General features: G+C 39.4%; 4 protein-coding genes across 4 annotated transcripts; 1 reads left to right on the forward strand and 3 right to left on the reverse strand.

Annotated features, from left to right (window-relative positions):
- Positions 1-102: 102 nt before the first annotated feature.
- LOC110770507 (uncharacterized) lies at positions 103-2,275 on the forward strand. The gene is made up of 6 exons (XM_021974656.2): positions 103-570; positions 1,041-1,169; positions 1,263-1,383; positions 1,475-1,556; positions 1,724-1,877; positions 1,981-2,275. The coding sequence occupies exons 1-6, from the start codon at positions 298-300 to the stop codon at positions 2,113-2,115; spliced, it is 894 nt and encodes a 297-aa protein (XP_021830348.1). The 5' UTR covers positions 103-297; the 3' UTR covers positions 2,116-2,275.
- Positions 2,272-3,578, reverse strand: LOC110770508 (uncharacterized). Its single transcript, XM_021974657.2, has one exon. The coding sequence runs from the start codon at positions 3,197-3,199 to the stop codon at positions 2,357-2,359; it is 843 nt and encodes a 280-aa protein (XP_021830349.1). The 5' UTR covers positions 3,200-3,578; the 3' UTR covers positions 2,272-2,356.
- A 182-nt stretch (positions 3,579-3,760) lies between these two features.
- ESP4 (HEAT repeat-containing protein) lies at positions 3,761-15,070 on the reverse strand. The gene is made up of 27 exons (XM_021974623.2): positions 14,642-15,070; positions 14,364-14,523; positions 14,094-14,186; positions 13,911-14,016; positions 13,659-13,827; positions 12,608-12,782; positions 11,796-11,924; positions 11,096-11,653; positions 10,404-11,015; positions 9,969-10,037; positions 9,348-9,464; positions 9,007-9,252; positions 8,831-8,878; positions 8,608-8,745; positions 8,345-8,509; positions 8,160-8,222; positions 7,949-8,056; positions 7,779-7,862; positions 7,653-7,700; positions 6,876-6,950; positions 6,184-6,279; positions 6,021-6,101; positions 5,868-5,939; positions 4,931-4,975; positions 4,769-4,852; positions 4,382-4,485; positions 3,761-4,288 (listed from the first exon to the last, which is right to left on the reverse strand). Exons 1-27 carry the CDS (start codon positions 14,860-14,862, stop codon positions 4,156-4,158), a joined length of 3,999 nt encoding a protein of 1,332 aa, XP_021830315.2. The 5' UTR covers positions 14,863-15,070; the 3' UTR covers positions 3,761-4,155.
- Positions 15,071-16,300: 1,230 nt separating this feature from the next.
- Positions 16,301-17,517, reverse strand: RSR4 (Aldolase-type TIM barrel family protein). Its single transcript, XM_021947932.2, has one exon. The coding sequence runs from the start codon at positions 17,423-17,425 to the stop codon at positions 16,496-16,498; it is 930 nt and encodes a 309-aa protein (XP_021803624.2). The 5' UTR covers positions 17,426-17,517; the 3' UTR covers positions 16,301-16,495.
- Positions 17,518-18,548: the final 1,031 nt, after the last annotated feature.

Consider the following 18,548-nt stretch of genomic DNA (forward strand, 5'->3'; position numbering starts at 1 on the left):
TGAAAATTCGTTAATCGCAACTGTTAGAGGAGAATGATGCACTTAAGTATAATGGATAAAGAAATAAAGATAAAACAGCAAAGTACAACGCAGCTGTGCTGTTGTTGTTGTCGAGGTAACAATTAACCAAAAGGCCCACGACCACCACCGTAATTCCACGATATTTACAATTGTTCTGTTTTTTTTCTTTTAAAGAAAACAGTGACAACTTACAGATGCAGAAGAGCGCCATTGTTTCTCTAAGATCGTGTCGCATTCAGTGACAGAGGCCGTGGTGGTGGATTGGTGTGGGCTGCCATGGCGCCGATTGGCCAGGCTGCCGAAGTGTACGTGCCGAGGAGCCTTCAACTATGGCGAGCTTTCATCAACTGGATGGGCTTCTATTTCCAGATCCTTCTTCAGATCCTGAGAGACACGCCTTGCGTTCCTCACCTGCTGTCGTTCGTAGGCCCCTCTTCTCCTTCTTTCAGACCCTTGCCCGTCGTCGAACTCCCTCTCAACGACTTGTCGTCCCTTGCCCAAGTTGAAAACGGTGTCATAAATGGTCACCGCCACATGGAAAAGCTCACAGTGAGTATCTTCATCTGTTAGTTTTGTTGGTGTAGTTGCTAATTGTTACTGTTGGAAGTTGGTTTCGTTGCGTTTTTCTTTCTGGGTTAATTCAGCTGAATTGATGGTCGGATGCAGTTAATTATCTGAAATAATTATCTGGGTTATCTGCAAAAGGAATTTTCATTTCTTCAAGTGAATTTGATCATCATGGTTTTGTTAATTTGCGCCTTTAGAAATTAGATTTTAGCGCACGGACATTTATTGCATTATTGATATACCGTGAAAGTGACTCCCTTTTTTAGTTAATTGAGCTGAAAATGAAGGAACTTTTAGCAGTGTTAGTATTTTGTCAACTGGGTATTTGAGCTTTTAAATTTGTTAGCTTTTAGCAGCGTTATTGAAGCTTAATTCCACTTGGTTCAGTAACATGAGCAGGCTAGTGTTTTTGAGTGATGGGTTTTAAACTTGTTATGGATTTTGTAATGTAGGTAGTTCTTGACTTGGATGAGACTTTAGTATGTGCTTATGAAACATGTAGCTTGCCTGCAATTGTTCGAACTCAAGCAACGGAAGCTGGGCTGAAGTGGTTTGAGATAGAATGTGTATCTTCTGACAAGGTATGTAGACCTTTTATTCTCTCTCTGCAACTTTATACTCAATTTGATTGTCAAATGATAGTCCGTCTGTTATGTTATTTTTTGGGGTTGAAGGAGACAGATGGGAAACCAAAAGTCAATCATGTGACAGTGTTTGAACGTCCTGGTTTGCGAGAGTTCTTGAAACGGGTTTATGAATTTGCTGATCTTGTACTATTCACTGCTGGTGTTGAAGGTTTGTTGCTTTCCCAGTTCCACAATCTCTTTTTGTTCAATTTCTTTATCTGATTTGCTATTTTCTTTTATTTACTCTGGCCACCATACAGACTATGCTAGACCACTTGTTGACAGAATTGATGTGGAGAATCTATTTCAGCTTCGTCTTTATCGGCCTTCTACTGTTAGCACGTAAGTCAGTGAGCATGCTGGTGCAATTTGATAATAATAAGTGCTGACATATTGTGGGATATATCAACACACACACTCATACACTTGCACACTGAAGTATTTTTGCCCTTGATTATCAAAGCTCAAGTTGGAACTTGGAATGATCTCTGAAGTTGTGTAAACCACAGGGAATGCCGGGAACATGTGAAAGATCTATCTTGTTTGTCAAAAGATCTCTGTCGAACTGTGATTGTTGACAACAACCCATTCAGTTTTTTGCTGCAACCGCTGAATGGAATTCCATGTGTTCCATTTTCTGCTGGACAACCATACGATGATCAGGTTATTCATTTATTTACGTTTCAAATAAAGAGTTAAAATTGAACTGAAGCATGTTCTAACTGATTCTATCCGTCTTTGCTTTTCATTCATGTGGATTGTGTAGCTTTTGGAGGTCCTGCTTCCTCACCTCAAGCAGCTCTCCCTGCAAAAAGATGTGAGGCCTGTGCTTTATGAGAGATTCCACATGCCTGAATGGTTTCAAATGCATGGATTTCCTGTTTCCGTTTTGACAGCATGATGTTAACTAAGGTCACTTTAGGGATAGGCAGAAATTTGCCTTGGGGCAGCACCTAACCAGATACACGTTTGGTGGAAGCATTTCTCTCGATGTAGGATTAACTCCGATTCTTTTGTAATTAAACTATAGGGTTGAACGAATTTGGAACATTCAGAGAATTTATGTTTTTTATTATGGCAATTCCCAAAGTATACATCAAATAAGAAGGAAGAATGTATATGCTAAAGACTTCTTTTCCTCCTCAAGTCTGTTCAACCATTTCACTTCCAGTCAATAGTTGCTTCTCTTCCTCCTCAAGTCTTTCCAACCATTTGAGTCCTAAATCACATCCTCCTTTCGCAGCAATCTGGAACCGCTCTCTCGCCATCTCTACAGGATCTGTTACCAGGCTTTCTCCATTCTTTCTTGGCGTCCTGGCCAAAGAACCCCTCTTTGAAGTGAGCTTGGTCACAGATTCTGGGATTTCAACACCTCTAAGAACAAGAGACCCAAATGCTATAGCTGCACCGGCATGCCCCTTGTCCGATGCCCTATGTAAACACCACAATGCAGAGGCAATATCTTTCTTCACACACTCCCCCGTGAGATACACGGCACCCAGAAGGTAAAGAGCACCTGGGTGCAGCTGGTCCACAGCCTTCTCCAGATAATGGAAAGCTTGTTGATCCGATTGGACGTATTCATTTTCAACTCTAAGCTTACAACCTAGTTCATACTGCGCATCCGGATCACCCATATTCGCGGCTTCAACTAACAGAGCAGCTCCTATGGCTCTGCAAGCTCCCGGGACATGGTATTTCAAATGGAGTTTGGACAACCAAAACCTGGCATGGGTGTTTGAATTGTCAGCTTCCAGAGCCAGCTCAAAGTTTTCCTTTGCTGCCCTTAACAGAGGAATGAGGCGGCGGTCATTGAGCTCGCAGTAATCGATAACTCTGTCCACTTCTTTTAAAGCACTCCACCCTTTGGCTATCAACTCCATGGCCTTCTTGTTCCTGCTGTGCATCTCTCTCCGTTGATTGAATTGAGTGACGCCATTGGGAGGTCTGAAACTGAGCTTCTTCAAGAGCTGCCTCTGCATCATCTCTGTGTGGGCGTGAGAGAGAGACAGAGAGAGCAATTAGCGCAAGCATCAAATCAACAAGCAGGGTCTATTCAGGAACAGCCAGATCATAGGATCAAAGTTCACGACTTGCCACAACAAACCCAGACGAGAATTGGGGATAAAAAATGTTTCCTTTAATAAAAATTTAAAATAAATAAAAAATAAAAAATAAACCCAAATTGAAGTTGGAATGTTTGAGAGGAGTGACAGAGGCAGAAACCCTAACGTTGAGTAAAACCCTAGCCGCCAAGAAGCAGAAACCCTAATTTTTCTAGTTGAGAAACGAAATCGGTGAGCATACCACTCCTGATCCGAGTCCCACCCAGGATACTCGAATATGTTGTTGAGAAATAGCTGGGCTTATTCTTTGACGTTCAATAATTTTATTTTCACTTCTCTCAAAAAACAAAAAATTTACTTTCATTTTAATTTTTATTAAGATAAACACTGCAAAATAAGCTACATGGTAGGATCTCCATTTTGATATTTTTAATTGGAATGAGGTTCAACACAGCTTTGGTTTAAAAGTGATTAAAAGCGTATTGAGAGTTCACATTATTATTAAAACATTAGTCTGCCAAAGATTCAACAAAAAATACATCGAGTGCTGAAACATAATTTATTTCAATTACAAACCTTTGTAATTTGTTTCAATTACAAACCTTTGATCATATGGTACACAATCGAACCGTTGCCTACTGAATCTCTTATTGCTCACTATTCTAAGAACGCGGTAATTCTATGATACATGGCGATCTGCTCAGTTTTACCATTTGATAATATATATATATATATAACACAACCATGACCGCCTTGATGTCGTTCACGTCAGGGTGAAAAGATTTGTAGCATGGAAGTCCGTGTATTTTCGGAGTCCGGTCTGTTCTCTGATGTCAAACTTAAAGCAGAAAACAATTCAGAATTGACTTGGAATTTCAACAAGCACTGGATGACTCCTTCGATTTCTCTGTGACTGCCTCCTTATCCGAGTTGCTTGCATCTCCCGCCTGAGACTGACTGGTTTGTGCCTGAGAATCTGAAACAATTCCTAGAACTACCAATATGGACCTGGAAGAAGAAAAAAATCAAGCCCAGCTCTAATATCAGCTGCTGATTCCTCCTCCATTTTAGAGATCTTTACAAGTGAGCGTTTTCATTTACCTTGGAAGTGAAGATCGGACGTCCGGTTGGCTAGCGTGAGCAACCAACGGTGCTTTCAGAGCTGCAGTTCTCTTCAGTGCATTTTCTAGTTGTGCTGGAGGTAGCTGAGTCAACAATACACATACCATCAGAACTCATAAAGATGTGAACAACAGTTGTTTAAAAGTCCAAATGCACATTCTAAGTAAACAAATACATCACATATTAAATTATGAATTTCCTACCTCAAGTAAACGAAATGAGTATGTGGAATAAACCGGAACACAACATAATCTACTTTGGAATTCCTTTTTATTTTCTCAGTTTAAAAAGAGGTAGAAAGTTCAAGGATTTGGTCCAACTTTTATAGGAAAGCAAGGAGTAACACAGATAGCAGCAAATATGCACCTGAAGCAGGACGCCAAATGACTGAGGCTTTGTCAAGAACGCGCACTTCAAGAATCCCACCCACAACTTTGGGTATTTCCATATCTGCAACATGTCATCAATCACATAAATATATTATAAATAATAGATGCCAAGAAAAAAGCTTAGGATACTGAAAGTTACCTGCTTGCTCACAAGTCGAGAGAGGATCTCCATTATAAAATCCACCTATGATATTTATTGATAAAGCAAATTCGACAAGTCAGCAACATGCTAGCCAAAGTTTGAACATGAAAAGTAGGCTGAATTTTCATTGAATTTTAAGGGTAAGAAATTGAAGATATCAATCACAAGTGGCAACTAAATTGAACAAACGAGGAAATCTAGCAGATTTGCAAGTGGATTCAACAATCATGGGGCATGTTCAGCCTACAAGCATTGTAGATTTAACAAATCCCTTAATGCAGCTAGTGTCCAGAAATGTCAAAGATATAATCGAAGGTATATTAGTATTTACATGAATGCCATAGACACATCTGCACATGGTCATAATGCTCAAACTGAGCCTGATTTGAACAATATAAGTTGACCACGAAAACTTGGTTGTATGTTTGGATCTACTTTGGCTCCTTAACTTTGACAGACTTGGGAGTTGTTACGGTGATAGAACTACAGAAGTTTAAGTTTGTTAACCCAGAAAGCAAAATAGGCATTATTACTCAAACTTTTTCTTTATTCTTTAAAAAATATTGAGAAGATACTTTTTTTTCTGCAAGTTATGATGAGGACCTCACTGTCAGACCAATTAGCTTTTATGAGGGGGAGATTAATGAATTCAAAGAACTTTTCAGCGATATATCCTTCGCTCTAGGATTGTTTTGTCATGCAGTCTTGCTGTAGGTGTCACGCCTAGGGTTTCTGCGAGTATGATTTCTAGAATCCTACTAGTGCGATGCTAGTAGTTTCTATCAGTGTAATTTTTTCATGTTGTTCCTTGAGTTTTCCTATGTTTCATTAATTCTCAACAATTTACAGCATACATCTCATAGTAAAAAAAAAAGCAGAAATCCCACATATTTCCCTTGTCCTGAATCAGTTTAAAGAGTTTGTTGGATCTTACCAGTGCAGGAAAAGCACCTATGGCTTGTAATACTGTACGCATGAACAGTAAAGGAAGGGGAATCTGCTCAACCTGCAAGTAAGAAGCTTGTCTTTTAAGTTGTGCTTGAAAGCAGTGGTAACAAAAAGTTAATAAAGTTCCAATGGTACAGACCAATTGATTCAAAACTTTGGCAAGAACTTGTTGGGTGAATATCTGCCTCTGCTCAAAGCAGGCGTTGCATGCATCAGTGACCTGTTCAACAAAAAACATATCCAGCCATTCATTATTGCCACTCAGAGAGGTATCCAATCAATAAAAACAAAAGATGACATGCCTTCTTTAGTGGAATTCCATCTCTGTCGGGATCAATTCCATGGATAGCAATCAAGATTTCAGCTGGAGCAAGAAGAGGACCAGAATTGGATGATCCCTGTCCAAGCAATATTTAGGATCAAGCAGAGAATAAGAGATGTACTTTACAAGCATATTAATAGTGAACTATACCAATGAAATCATCTAAAAATTTTTAGAGCTTGACTAAATAAAAGGCATAACATGTGGTGTATTTTATCTAAGATAGGGTGGGCAGTTCTCATGTCCATAGAGAAACGTAGCTGAAAAATATGAAAAAAAGAAAAGAAGAAAAGGCTGTGAACACAGCAAAGAATGATGAATAAAATTTGTAAAATATCTGATAGCATGCACATTTATGCAAGAAAGAATTATTAAATGATAAGAAACAAACAATACCAAAGGAATTATTAACTGAGAGAAGGGTCTTACAAATAATTTATCGCATAGACAAATAAGCAAATTTACAGACATAGAACGCCTGATTCTAGCAACTTAGAAAGCAAAGCAAGAAGTGGGGCATGGGAAGCAATTGTAAAAGAGATTCAATAATTTCCAGGTCACACTTGTATCAGAAAATGACACAAATAATTGAAAGGCAATGGCAGTATCTTCTCATATTTTCTGTAATGACCATATGAAATAATCCAAGAACTAACAAGGAAACAAAAATACCTGTAGTGTGCGAGCTAGTGCTGCTTGGAACTTATCCAGTTGAAGATTCACAAGTTGGGGAAATATAAGCATAACCTAACAAATACAGGATTATAAAATAATTAGCACCAAAACAAAAACAAAAAGAGTGCCAACTGATAATTAACATCAATATAAAGCATTCAAAAGAATAAAGAATCAAACGTAATTTATTAAGAGTTGGAAAAAGTTCACCCAGAATATACCAAGTACAAGATAGCAAATTGCATTCGAAGTACAAGATGTGCTAGTATAGCAGTTATTTGGATTGTGGATGGAAAGAAATAGCAGAATCTCCAGTGATGGGGAGGTGGAGTTGCAAAAGGAGAGGACCATATTGTTGGCATCTTTTCAGGCATCAAGGTCAAAGCGTTTCAAAGTTATGAATTAATCTGTAACAGTTTTCTTGTAAATTCAGCATTACTTTTATCATAGATGGACACCTTGTCCATCTCTTCCAGTACATCATTTATCCTTTCCACCAAATTTATATGCTTCTTAGCCTTATCAATGACCCAAGAACAAAAGCAAGATACATGCTAGACTATTTCGGAAGAGCACATATAGTAATGTTGTTGATGGAATAGTTTAAGCAACCCCTAGCCCATCAATATTGAGTACCCAAACATACCTATAGCTCAGCCACACTCAAGTTTTATAGAACAAAGATATGTGACAAGTAACAAAAGGCATGCATGCATGCACGCACGCAAACATCACACAGTAGATGCAATTATGATAAGGTGGAAAGAAAGGAACCTCGTCTTTCGGTAAAAAGGGCAATATTGGAATAAGAATCTCTACATCCTGTAATCATTCATAACCAACCATATATTAGCTAATAGCTTCAGTTCTTTGCAACTGTCAGAAAAATGTTAAATGTACCTTCAGTTTTGAATCATATAACTTCCTAACAGTAAAAACCAGTTCTCGTGAAGGAACTATCCCATCTGTCAGTGTATGCAAAACCTGATGCCATTAAACAGAGGGGGAGATTAAAGGTGTTATTTACTATGGGAGGTGTTGACAAAACTGTAATGTTGATAATTGAAAACCTGCATCAGGAGGTTCTCGCTTCCACTTGGAGGATCAGAAATAATTTCAAGAAGATCTGGTGACGATCCCATAGTACGTACAAGTATTGGAATGTGACGATGAACTGCCTGCACTGCACCATACAACTGATAAGAAGAAAAACCTCATGGGGCAAGAATTACAAGCACAACGCTAATTTATACATCAATGCCCAATTCAGAATAACTAAACCTGCTTAACGGCCTTTGATGCACTTCCATAAACTGAAAATATATGGCGAAAAAGGGAATGCTTCTGCCAATGAGATTTCACAAATCATGTTAATTTCAACAAATAAATAAAAATTACTGAACACAAAGAATAATTATTGAATGGACCTAAGAAGTAATTCAGTTTTTGATAATAAAGTTAACGACCTTTGTACATAGAGCAAAATATAATGACAAACACCGCTGGGCCTCAGCAATTGAAAGGGATGACACACTTTGAGAATTGCATGATTGATGAGTATCAGAGGAGATATCTTTACTGTTACCACTCACAGATGGAGGTTCATTTGAATGCTTTTCCAAATCAGAATCCTGATGAAAATGCAGTTAGATGTTAACTCTCCAATTCAAGTCAATAATACAAGATATATTTGAGTGAAACCCCACATCAGCAATGCAAAGATTATAACCTTCTGTGATTCTGTTTTTGATCCTTCAGCATCTGTTCTTTCAGTTGCATCACCACTTTTTACAGAAAGCAACATTTCAATTGCGAAATCTTCTATTCGTTGAGCAATGGATGACAAAGGATAAAGCTTGTTTGCAACCTGTTAGACAAAGCAACCCATAATGGGAACAAAGTAAGAACCAAACATCTAATTCTAGCTCTAATAGCAAGTTGCGAATAAGTACCAGACGTATAGCCTTCATACGCACTTCCTCCAGATGATAAACTGCACTCTTCCAGAGGAAAAAGAAAACAACAAAGTCAGATGAAATAAAGAAAAAAAGATAAGTTCTTTACAGAGACACAAAATAGTAAAGAATTTCAGAAACAGAGGTGTAATGTAGAAATAAAAAGAAGGAACCTGTAAAGCAATTTTTAAGCAGGGATCGCGGAAAGGAGGCCTCAGCAAAATCAGGCTCCACACAGTGCTGAGACCTTGAGTCACTCGATCCCCACCTTGTGTTTCCTTCTCAGTTGTGTCGCTGCTTCCAGGTGAGCACATGCACTCCAATAATTTCAGAACTGAATTTGGTAAATAAGGAACCTCGCCAAGTAATCTGCTTAATGATTTGTCAGACGCTGGAAAAGAATCTCTAAGTGTTTCTGCCTACAATGATATGAAAGATAATATATATTATTCTTAAGTTCAACATTTGTATTGCAAAAGGAGGAGGGTTAATAATATAGAGATAAAAAGCACACCGCATTCAAAAGAAACGTTTCATATACAGAAGTAGCAGTTGTTGAAGAAAAGAAATCGTGTTCCTCTTCTGCCTCTCCGAATAACCTGTATAGGACACGCAATGTCAACTCATGTCCCTGAAGAGATTCCACAATCACTGTCAGCTAGTATTTTATGCCAGAGAATCAGAAGAGTACATAATTAAGAGCTATGATCCTTATTATTAACTACTAATGTATGTTAAAAAGTATTTGGATAAATATGTGTGCCGGCAATGAATTGGCTCTTATCCAAGCACATGATACTTTTTGCACCCACATCTTGTAAAATTACCAGGTATGTACTTCCTAAAATTCCTATCACCCAAACACAAAAGAAGGAAGAAAGAGAATTATTAACTCCATTACTTAATCAATCAAAAAAATTTCAATCCTGACTAAAACAGATCATCCTCTTCTGCAAACCACTGTATGTAATACTCATAGATTACCCATCCATTGTGTTCAAAAGACCAAAACTGAGTTATCATTTTTAATTAACCAAGAGCGCAATCTTGTAGATATCAAATTAACCTAATACAGATTCATTTATAAAAAAAACGATGGAACTGTATCATACAATCATCAAAACCCATCACATACCTCATTATTCGTATAATCTGCCAAGATATGCTTCTGCAGCAGTTTCCATGGGTCTAACTCCAAAGGGAACTACCAAAAAAAATTCAAATTTTGGGTTCCATAAGAAACTCACTATTAAAAAAAATAACTAAAAAATAAGACACCATAAAGTTAGCCTTAAGAAAATAATCAAATTTTGGGTTCCATAAGAAAACACACTATTAAGAAAATTTTCACTAAAAAACACGACACCATATGGTTAGCCTTAACTAAGAAAGGCTTAATTTCAGCCCCTACCCCTAACCCAAAAATAAGAAAGAAAAAACTAAAAGGCTTAGCAATTAAAAATTAAATAAATATCTGAGAAGCAACAACAAAGTAAAACTGAAACAAGGAACTGAACCATCACAGCCGACAAAAATTATAATTATTGTATCTAAGAAGCTAGAAAAATACCTCAACTCCTAAATTTATAAGGAGAGAGCATCGTAATTGTGAACCTCCAGTAATAGCTATTTGCTTATATGCCTCGATGATGCGCGTAAAAGCCAATTTCTGCAACTGATCCTTCTCTTCATCAGCAAGGATGACTACCGGTGCCGACATCTTGGGGAAGACAAGATGAGAGGGCAACCCAACTGAAGTTGCTGTTGAAGAAACCAGGCTATTGATATCTGCAACAGCAGCTCTTGGGCTAAGCTCCTCAGACTTATCCGCAGACAGTGATGGAAGTACATTAAGTTGTGTCCTTTGACACGAACTGGTAACTTGCTCTTGACTTGCATCTTCTACATCCATTAAAGCTGATGAGGATGCAACGAAGGGTTCTGATAATCCACTATTACAAGCAGAAGAATCCAGCCCAGGTATTTCACTCTCAAGATATTCCATATCATGAACATCAGATGGCACAGGTTGACAACCCTTCTCCATTTCAGATGAAAATGCTTCAGATGAAGACGGTAAACCAGTCGGCAACGTAGAATTTTCAGCTTCATAATCCATGCCAGTACTTGCAACAGCACTGTCAACTACAGATGCTACCTGTTCTTCCTCCACTTCGGGTTTCTGCAATTACCATAACATTGCAGTTCAAGACACATAAGGAAAAAAGGGGTGAAAACCAAGATAAGAATAGAAAACCATACCACTATATCATTGGACACTGACTGATGAGTATCTAGGAGTGCAGCTATCGGAGGGAAAGTACTTGTAAGTGAGAGAACATCAGCAATAAATGATGGTGGATATTTCACTCGAGAATCACCGCCAACTATACCCATGTTCATCAGAGATTCATCTCCTTCAGCACCAGGAAGATTGGGAGGAAAGTTGTACATATTAGCCATCACAACCTCTGCTAGCAAGTCAGCAGAGATACTTGAGATGAGAATTTCTAAAGAACCAACCGCTTTTTCACCTTGAGCTACCAATGCACCAAACATAGCAACAAGTTGCTGCACAGGTCCACTATCACTATCGCCTCTAGAAGTGGTAGTTCCACTTGAAGAAATGTCATCTTGAGACACAGAAATATTCATATCGCACTCTTTCACTGATTCCTCAGAGACACTAGATATCGATTTGGCACGCTTTCCAGAAACATCTTCGTCCTCTGCAAGGTCACTACTATCCAGTGCTCCTAACCGTTTCCTCCCAGAACTACTTTGCACAGCATTAGATGTTTTAATTGTGGGTTTCTCCTCCTGCAAAAAATTAAGGTCATGCTCATGAAGCTCCGAGATACAATTATGTCAATGGCCCAATGTGAACTTTTGCAAGAGCATCTATTTTATATGTACCTACAGAACTAATATAATAAAATGGGAAGTAAAGGTGAACGAATACCTTAGTAATTGGAGAATCATCTAGTCCATCCTCCACACTTCCATTAATCTTGGAAGCTTGAGGAATGGCTTGCTCTACCAACCCTCCAGCTTTCAACTTTCTCAAGGCCCCAACTAAACGATCCCGCCACTGCGAAAGCAAATCCATCATTTAGCAATTCTGTAAAACAAAGTAAATGCACAAAGCAGAAACTAGATAACATCAACTAAAGAAAGCCAGCCACCTGGTCTTTCCATAGATAATGAGAACAATGAAACTATTTCAGCAAAAGATTGCAATGTTATCAAAGTTGAACCATGCAAGAAATTTACGAGCAATGAGACAAGGCATTAAGGCATAAGCCTTTTAGGATTAGAATTTAGAAATTCCTACAAGTGGACTTTTAGTTATATTCTTTCAAGTCAAAACAATGGCATTCCTACAAGAAATATCCTTAATATAAATACAGATCCATGGGGTGTTTCTATGAACCACAGTAGGACAACATGCGCTCATTGGCATTCCAACTAAATAACAATATTACTCATGACAATCACACTTTCACTTTTTGCATAAGGTTCTTTAATTTTAACAACATGCTTACTTACTGAAAGAGATGCACCTAATAATTGTCAAAACTTAAAAAACAGTTACTGCTTTATACACCGAAACTTAATGTCTTTCAGAGCCACATGTTATCAAGCATTTTAGAGCAGTTATTCATCAACTTCCACTCCCTCACTCATGAGAAATTGATACCACAAGTATAACATGAACATTTTAAGCAGGACAAACATAAGGTATTTAGAATAGTCTGGTATTAAACAAAATACCGGTGCAGCTCCCTTGTGTGTACATTTTAAGCAGGTGAGGAAGGCATTTTTTAAGGCATGGTGTGCCCCAGAGACATGTACCCCATTAATGACAGCGCTTGAGGGATCAAATCCAAGTAATACAGGCAAAATGCGACCATAGAATGCAGGCCTCTTCTTCGCAATTGCTGAAAGACTGGCAAGAAATATCATATAATAAAGAAAAAAGAAACAGTAACAACTGTTAGCAATAACACATACAAGCTGTAATAATTATGCCACTAAAAATATAAGGAAGCTCTTGACACACACTTGACTCGGGATAAATGCTATTTATATTTCTATTCTTGTACACAAAATATACATCATCCCCAGAGAAATAATAATACACCATAAAGTAAACGAGTACAAATGTATCAGAATATTGAAATCCCTAGGCCTCTACTTGTAAATGGCAACATGTTACTACTGTTGTCATCACCCTAAATATGATCCTAAAATACAGTCCTCAAAAACTACAATCGTCTCTAAGATTGCTTTTGCTTTTACTTTTACTCCATCTAGTATAAACTTGTACACAACAATTAAATTCACATCATAAATTAGAAACTAATTATATACATACTTATTGTATATTTCTATTCTCTTATAGAACATATAAGTTGTTACCGCTCCCAAAGAACAATCTCTTAAGAATCCAAACATCATCATACAGGTGTAACCGGTATGACATCACGAGACAATATTATATCACTCAGCACCCAAGACCTAAATTCCCATACATGGTATGTCCAAACTTATTTCTTCGCAAACTCTGGTGACCAAGGAAGGGAAATGAATAGAAAATTCCCTTATACCATGCACTTCCTCCAATTATTAAGAGGCGGAGTTGGTAAAGTGAGCAATTTCTACAAATTTTTATCTTTGTTCTGGAGAACACCTTCACTGGAGCTGGTCATCTATCCCTTTTCAGCATTTAAATTTGGGATAGAATAGCTGTATGGAGTAACTCATAACTTAAAAAATTGTAGAAAATAAAAAGAATCGTATGACCCAAAGAAAGCCAAGATACCTATTAATAAGCACAATGATCACTAAGTTACCAAGCGATTTCACAGTTGGGAACCTAAGTTGATCAAGCAATAAACCCAAACTTTTACTAGCCTCAATTGTCAAATCTCCAATATTGAGTAGGGGATGGCCACCACGAAGCCAAGATATATTAAATTCCACCAAGTCCCCTACAAAGCAGACAAGAATCCTTCATAAACAAAATCAAGTCATTTGAGTTCTGCGCCCAATGCACAGTGTCAAATTGTATTACCTTCATGAGCAGGGGGCTCTGGGGAGCCATTAGGATCAGAAGTGTAAAGAAGAATGACTGATTCAACAAATTTCAGTGCTAGCAACCTTATCCCCCCGCTTCCTGGCTGGTAAGCATGATACAGTGCATTAGACCACAATGAAAACACGTTCATATGTCATCAACAAAAGAACTATTTCTTACCCGAAAAGCTATCGAGTATATTTCCTCCTTCAACTTTAACACCCATGCCCAAGATGACTCCAGCAAACTGTCCAATTCACTAGAATGTAAACCCTGAAACATTACCCATGACTCAGAATGTCGATCATTATAAATCAACTTTAAATCGAAAAATTGTTACTAAAATTACTTGGATTTATTCATTCAATACTTGATCATAAAAAAGTAACCTGAGCAGTAGAATCAAGGACACCATTAGTAAGCATTAAATAACGTTCGACATAGAATTACCTGAATTGAAACCTTTTCGAGAACGCAACGAAATAAATGAATCCCACTAGTGATGGCTTGTCGAGCAACAGCCGGTGTTCCATCACTCACAACATTAATTAACGAAGGTACAATTTCTGGTAATAATTCTACGTGCATCAGTCCAATTTCGCCAAGCATTCTACATTGTAGAAAAAAGCCATAGGCAAAGCCTTCAATAAATAGATTATAAAACTACTATAAAGAGAAAGACGAATTGAACTGGCGAATAGTACAACTAGGGTTTGGAGAAAACGCACTCAGTGGCAAATTTTCGAACCGGACTGAACCGGTCGGACTGAAGCTCGAAGAGGCGAGGAAGGAGCCCAGAGAGCAACGCAGGGTCTTGTTGGACCGCCAAATCTTGCTTTGATTGGCGTAGCCGGTCGAGCTTCGACGGTATGTCAGAGGCCAAGATGGCTGAGTCCATGAGACTCGCGAGTCTTTCGTTGGAGTTCGCGACCATCATCATGCCCACCATTGCAGAACGAAAACCCTAATTTTTCTTACAGAGGAAACTGCAAGATCGTGAAATTTACGCCTGCTTTGAACATAAGATTTCGTTTGGGAGGGGCGAAGAGAGATTTTAAAATATGAAAGTGGAAGGAGAGGAAAAAGGGTGGGAAGTATTTCGTGACTTCTAAACGAGCAAGGAGTACGTTGTGTTTCCAGTTTAATGCCAGATGAGCAGTTTAAGAAACTTCCTTTTAAATTTTCTTTTTATTCTTAATGCCTTTTCGTTAAAAGAAAAATAATAAAGATTTCCCATCTTGTCTTCCTTGCGTCTCCCCAAGTTCAACTAGGATTCTGTACTTGATATTTTTGGGAAATTTTGGAGTAACATTTTGGTTCAATGAATGTATTGTGTGTTAGGTCAATTGGCTAAGACAGTATGCTCGTTTCTCCTCAAATTCTTCTCGTAACATTGAAATTTCCTCTATATCAAAAGCAAAAAAGTTATCGAACAAGCCAATCATTTTCAAGTAACAATTTCGATAATTTTTCAATAGGCTCAGAGTGGATAGTTCTAGAGGCTATTCGCATTATATGATCTGCACCAAACTTTTGATTTTGACATTCACGTCCCACGATGAATAACGGCATGTAAAATTTAAGTCGGTTCTTGCACCGAGTTCGAATCCTTTGCACATAGTGGAAGTAGAGTTTTTTTTAGAATAAGAGCTAAATGGATTTGTTGGGTCGCTGTATCCTGGACTTTCAACCTAGACCCAAACTCAAACTCAAACTTGCGTTACTGGCCCGAACTCAAACTTGAAGCCAAGAATTGCCATATATATGATCATTAGAGCACTTCCAACGGTGCGCCAGGGCTGGGGCAAGGGGGCCAAGAAGAAAAGGAGGTTCCATTGGGCCTCTTTTACCCGGACTGGGTGTGGGCTCCACAAGCCTGGGCCCTCAGACAAAATCAGCCCTTGCAATAGTCTGAATTTGCTAACGTCATCGATGATGTTAGTAACTAAAAAGAGTTTTAAAAAATACTAAAAATTTCAGAATTTTTTTAAAATAAATACTTAAGTCATATTTTTCACTTCCAACACCAAAACTCTATACAAATTCATCTTCTCATATCTCATGTGAATAGTAATTGACATTGCCCCTTTGTCATGGCAAATGGGTGGAGTTGCTCTTTAGATGAGGCTAACCGTTGAATAAATTAATTAGCCGTTGAATCACTCATAATCTTAGCCCTTAACCCAGAAAATCCCAAACTTTTGAAAGAATGAAGCCCAAACGGCCAAAACACTATTCCCTTATGTTAGTGGTGAGCAAAGAAAGCAAACACCAGTCGAAACCCAGGCAACTTGGAACCAAAACCGGTTGAATGATTCGCATAATGCACATATAATGATATAAACATTACAAGATTAGCATGCTAATAATCAGTAATTAGACCAAGATTGTTTTATCAGCTGCTACAAAGCAGAAACATAAACTTCATTCCTTATTAAATTAAGCAAAAACTAAACCCAACAAACAAACAAACAACGACCCAAAAACATAATCTTTAATTAATTTTTTACACGTAAAAAAACTAAAACCCACCCACCCAAACACCGCCTTCCTTCTCCTCCCAAACAACAAAGATTGTTTCATCACTCAGACCGATTAGCAAACCTCTCCACCTTCTCGTCCTTCAAATTCAACCCAACCATGGCCTCGCCCAACCCGCAACTCACCTCAGCCAGTACATCTGGGTCCCTGTAATGGGTCACAGCCTGCACAATCGCCCTCCCCCGCTTCACCGGGTCACCGCTCTTGAACACGCCGGACCCGACAAACACCCCGTCGCAACCCAGCTGCATCATCAGCGCCGCATCCGCCGGCGTCGCCACCCCTCCCGCCGCAAAGTGCACCACAGGCAGCCTCCCCAGCTGCTTCGTCTGCATCACCAGATCGTACGGCGCCGCGATCTTCTTCGCGAAAGTGAACACCTCGTCGTCGTCCATGTTCCGCAAAACCCTAATGTCCCCCATCACGGACCGCACGTGCCTCACCGCTTCGATGATGTTCCCCGTGCCGGCCTCGCCCTTGGTCCGGATCATAGCCGCTCCTTCTCGGACTCGGCGGAGCGCCTCGCCGAGATTACGGCACCCGCAGACGAACGGCACCCGGAAATTGTGCTTGTTGATGTGGTGCTCTTCGTCGGCGAGGGTCAGGACCTCGCTCTCGTCGACGTAATCGACGCCGATGGCTTCAAGGATTTGGGCCTCGACGAAGTGGCCGATTCGGGCCTTGGCCATGACGGGTATGGTCACGGCCTGCTTGATTTCTTTGATGAGTTGCGGGTCGGACATTCGGGCCACCCCGCCCTGGGCCCGGATATCGGCGGGCACCCGCTCCAGGGCCATGACGGCGCACGCGCCTGCCTCCTCTGCAATTCGAGCCTGCTCGGCGTTGACGACGTCCATAATGACGCCGCCGCGGAGCATTTGGGCCAGGCCCACTTTGACGGAGAACGGCGATTGCTTGCTCTCGGTGATTGCTCCATTTCCGTACACAGCTACCACGCCGGAACCCGCCATTTCTAGAGGGGGATAGAGAGAGAGAGAGAGAGAGAGAGAGACTGAAGGTTCTAGAGAAAGAGGCGAGGGTGGCGAGGGTTTTGGGAGGGGAATGGATTGGAGGGATTTATATAGGGTGGCGGTTGAATGGTTCTAAGAAAGAGGGGGTGGGTGCCACGCGAGGTCAGGACGCGTGGGCTTAGAAGGTGGGGTTGGGCAGTGTGTTTAATGAGGACCGTTTGATTTTATTTTTATACAGAATTCTTGATTGATGGTGTGAAGTATGGTGATCGGACGGTGGAGAGACTGGGAATGGAGAGTTGGTATGGTGAAGATACCCACTTGGTAGTTTGTTAGACTCCAGGCCACGCATTTTAATGTGCCGAATCGTTTTGCTACGTGGGAACTGAAATTTCCAGTCGTTGGTGATAAAAACGTAAGACTCTGACTGTGCAGATCTTAGGAATTATAATTATATTTTTCAACAGAAAGAAATGCAAGTAATAAATTTTCAATCTCAACGGTCCAAACTCCAAACCCTCAATTGATTTCCTCACAACCGCTGCATCTAACGGGTCTCTTTCACCCACTTTATATATGAGGTGGAAATTAACCCTCCGTTTGGATGCTGGAAAATAACTCGGAATTTAGCTAAAAGCCGGGAATTTAAGAGAAGAAATTGACAATTCCCTTGTTTGGCAACTTAAGCGCAGAATTCATTAAATGATGCGCGGAAAAAATCATGGAAATTGAGGCATCAAATTCCCAAGTTTAATTTCCACCAAAATAGACGTCATTTCACAATTTCCGTAGTGCAGGAATTCATATTTTCCATGGAGCCAAAACTTAAATAAATAAAAAAATGCCAAACTTTTCATATAAAAAAAGTCATTAATCACTCTGTAGTTGTTTGCTAGCTTTATCACTTTGTATATACTGATATTCTTCTGATATTCTTCCTACAAAGAAAAGAGGTGCTGTTAAAGATGTTATTGCTGATTCGATTGCTAGAATGGCTTTATCATTTGAAGAGTTTATCCGTGCTGATACTAAGAACCTTGATCCAGCAGAGGTATATGCTGAAGTACAAGTAGTACCAGGTCTTAGTGAAAATGAACAACTCAAAGCATGTGCTTGGCTGATA

Source organism: Prunus avium, chromosome 6 (genome assembly GCF_965620075.1).
Source record: "Prunus avium chromosome 6, drPruAviu1.hap1.1, whole genome shotgun sequence".
Classification (NCBI taxonomy): Eukaryota; Viridiplantae; Streptophyta; class Magnoliopsida; order Rosales; family Rosaceae; genus Prunus; species Prunus avium.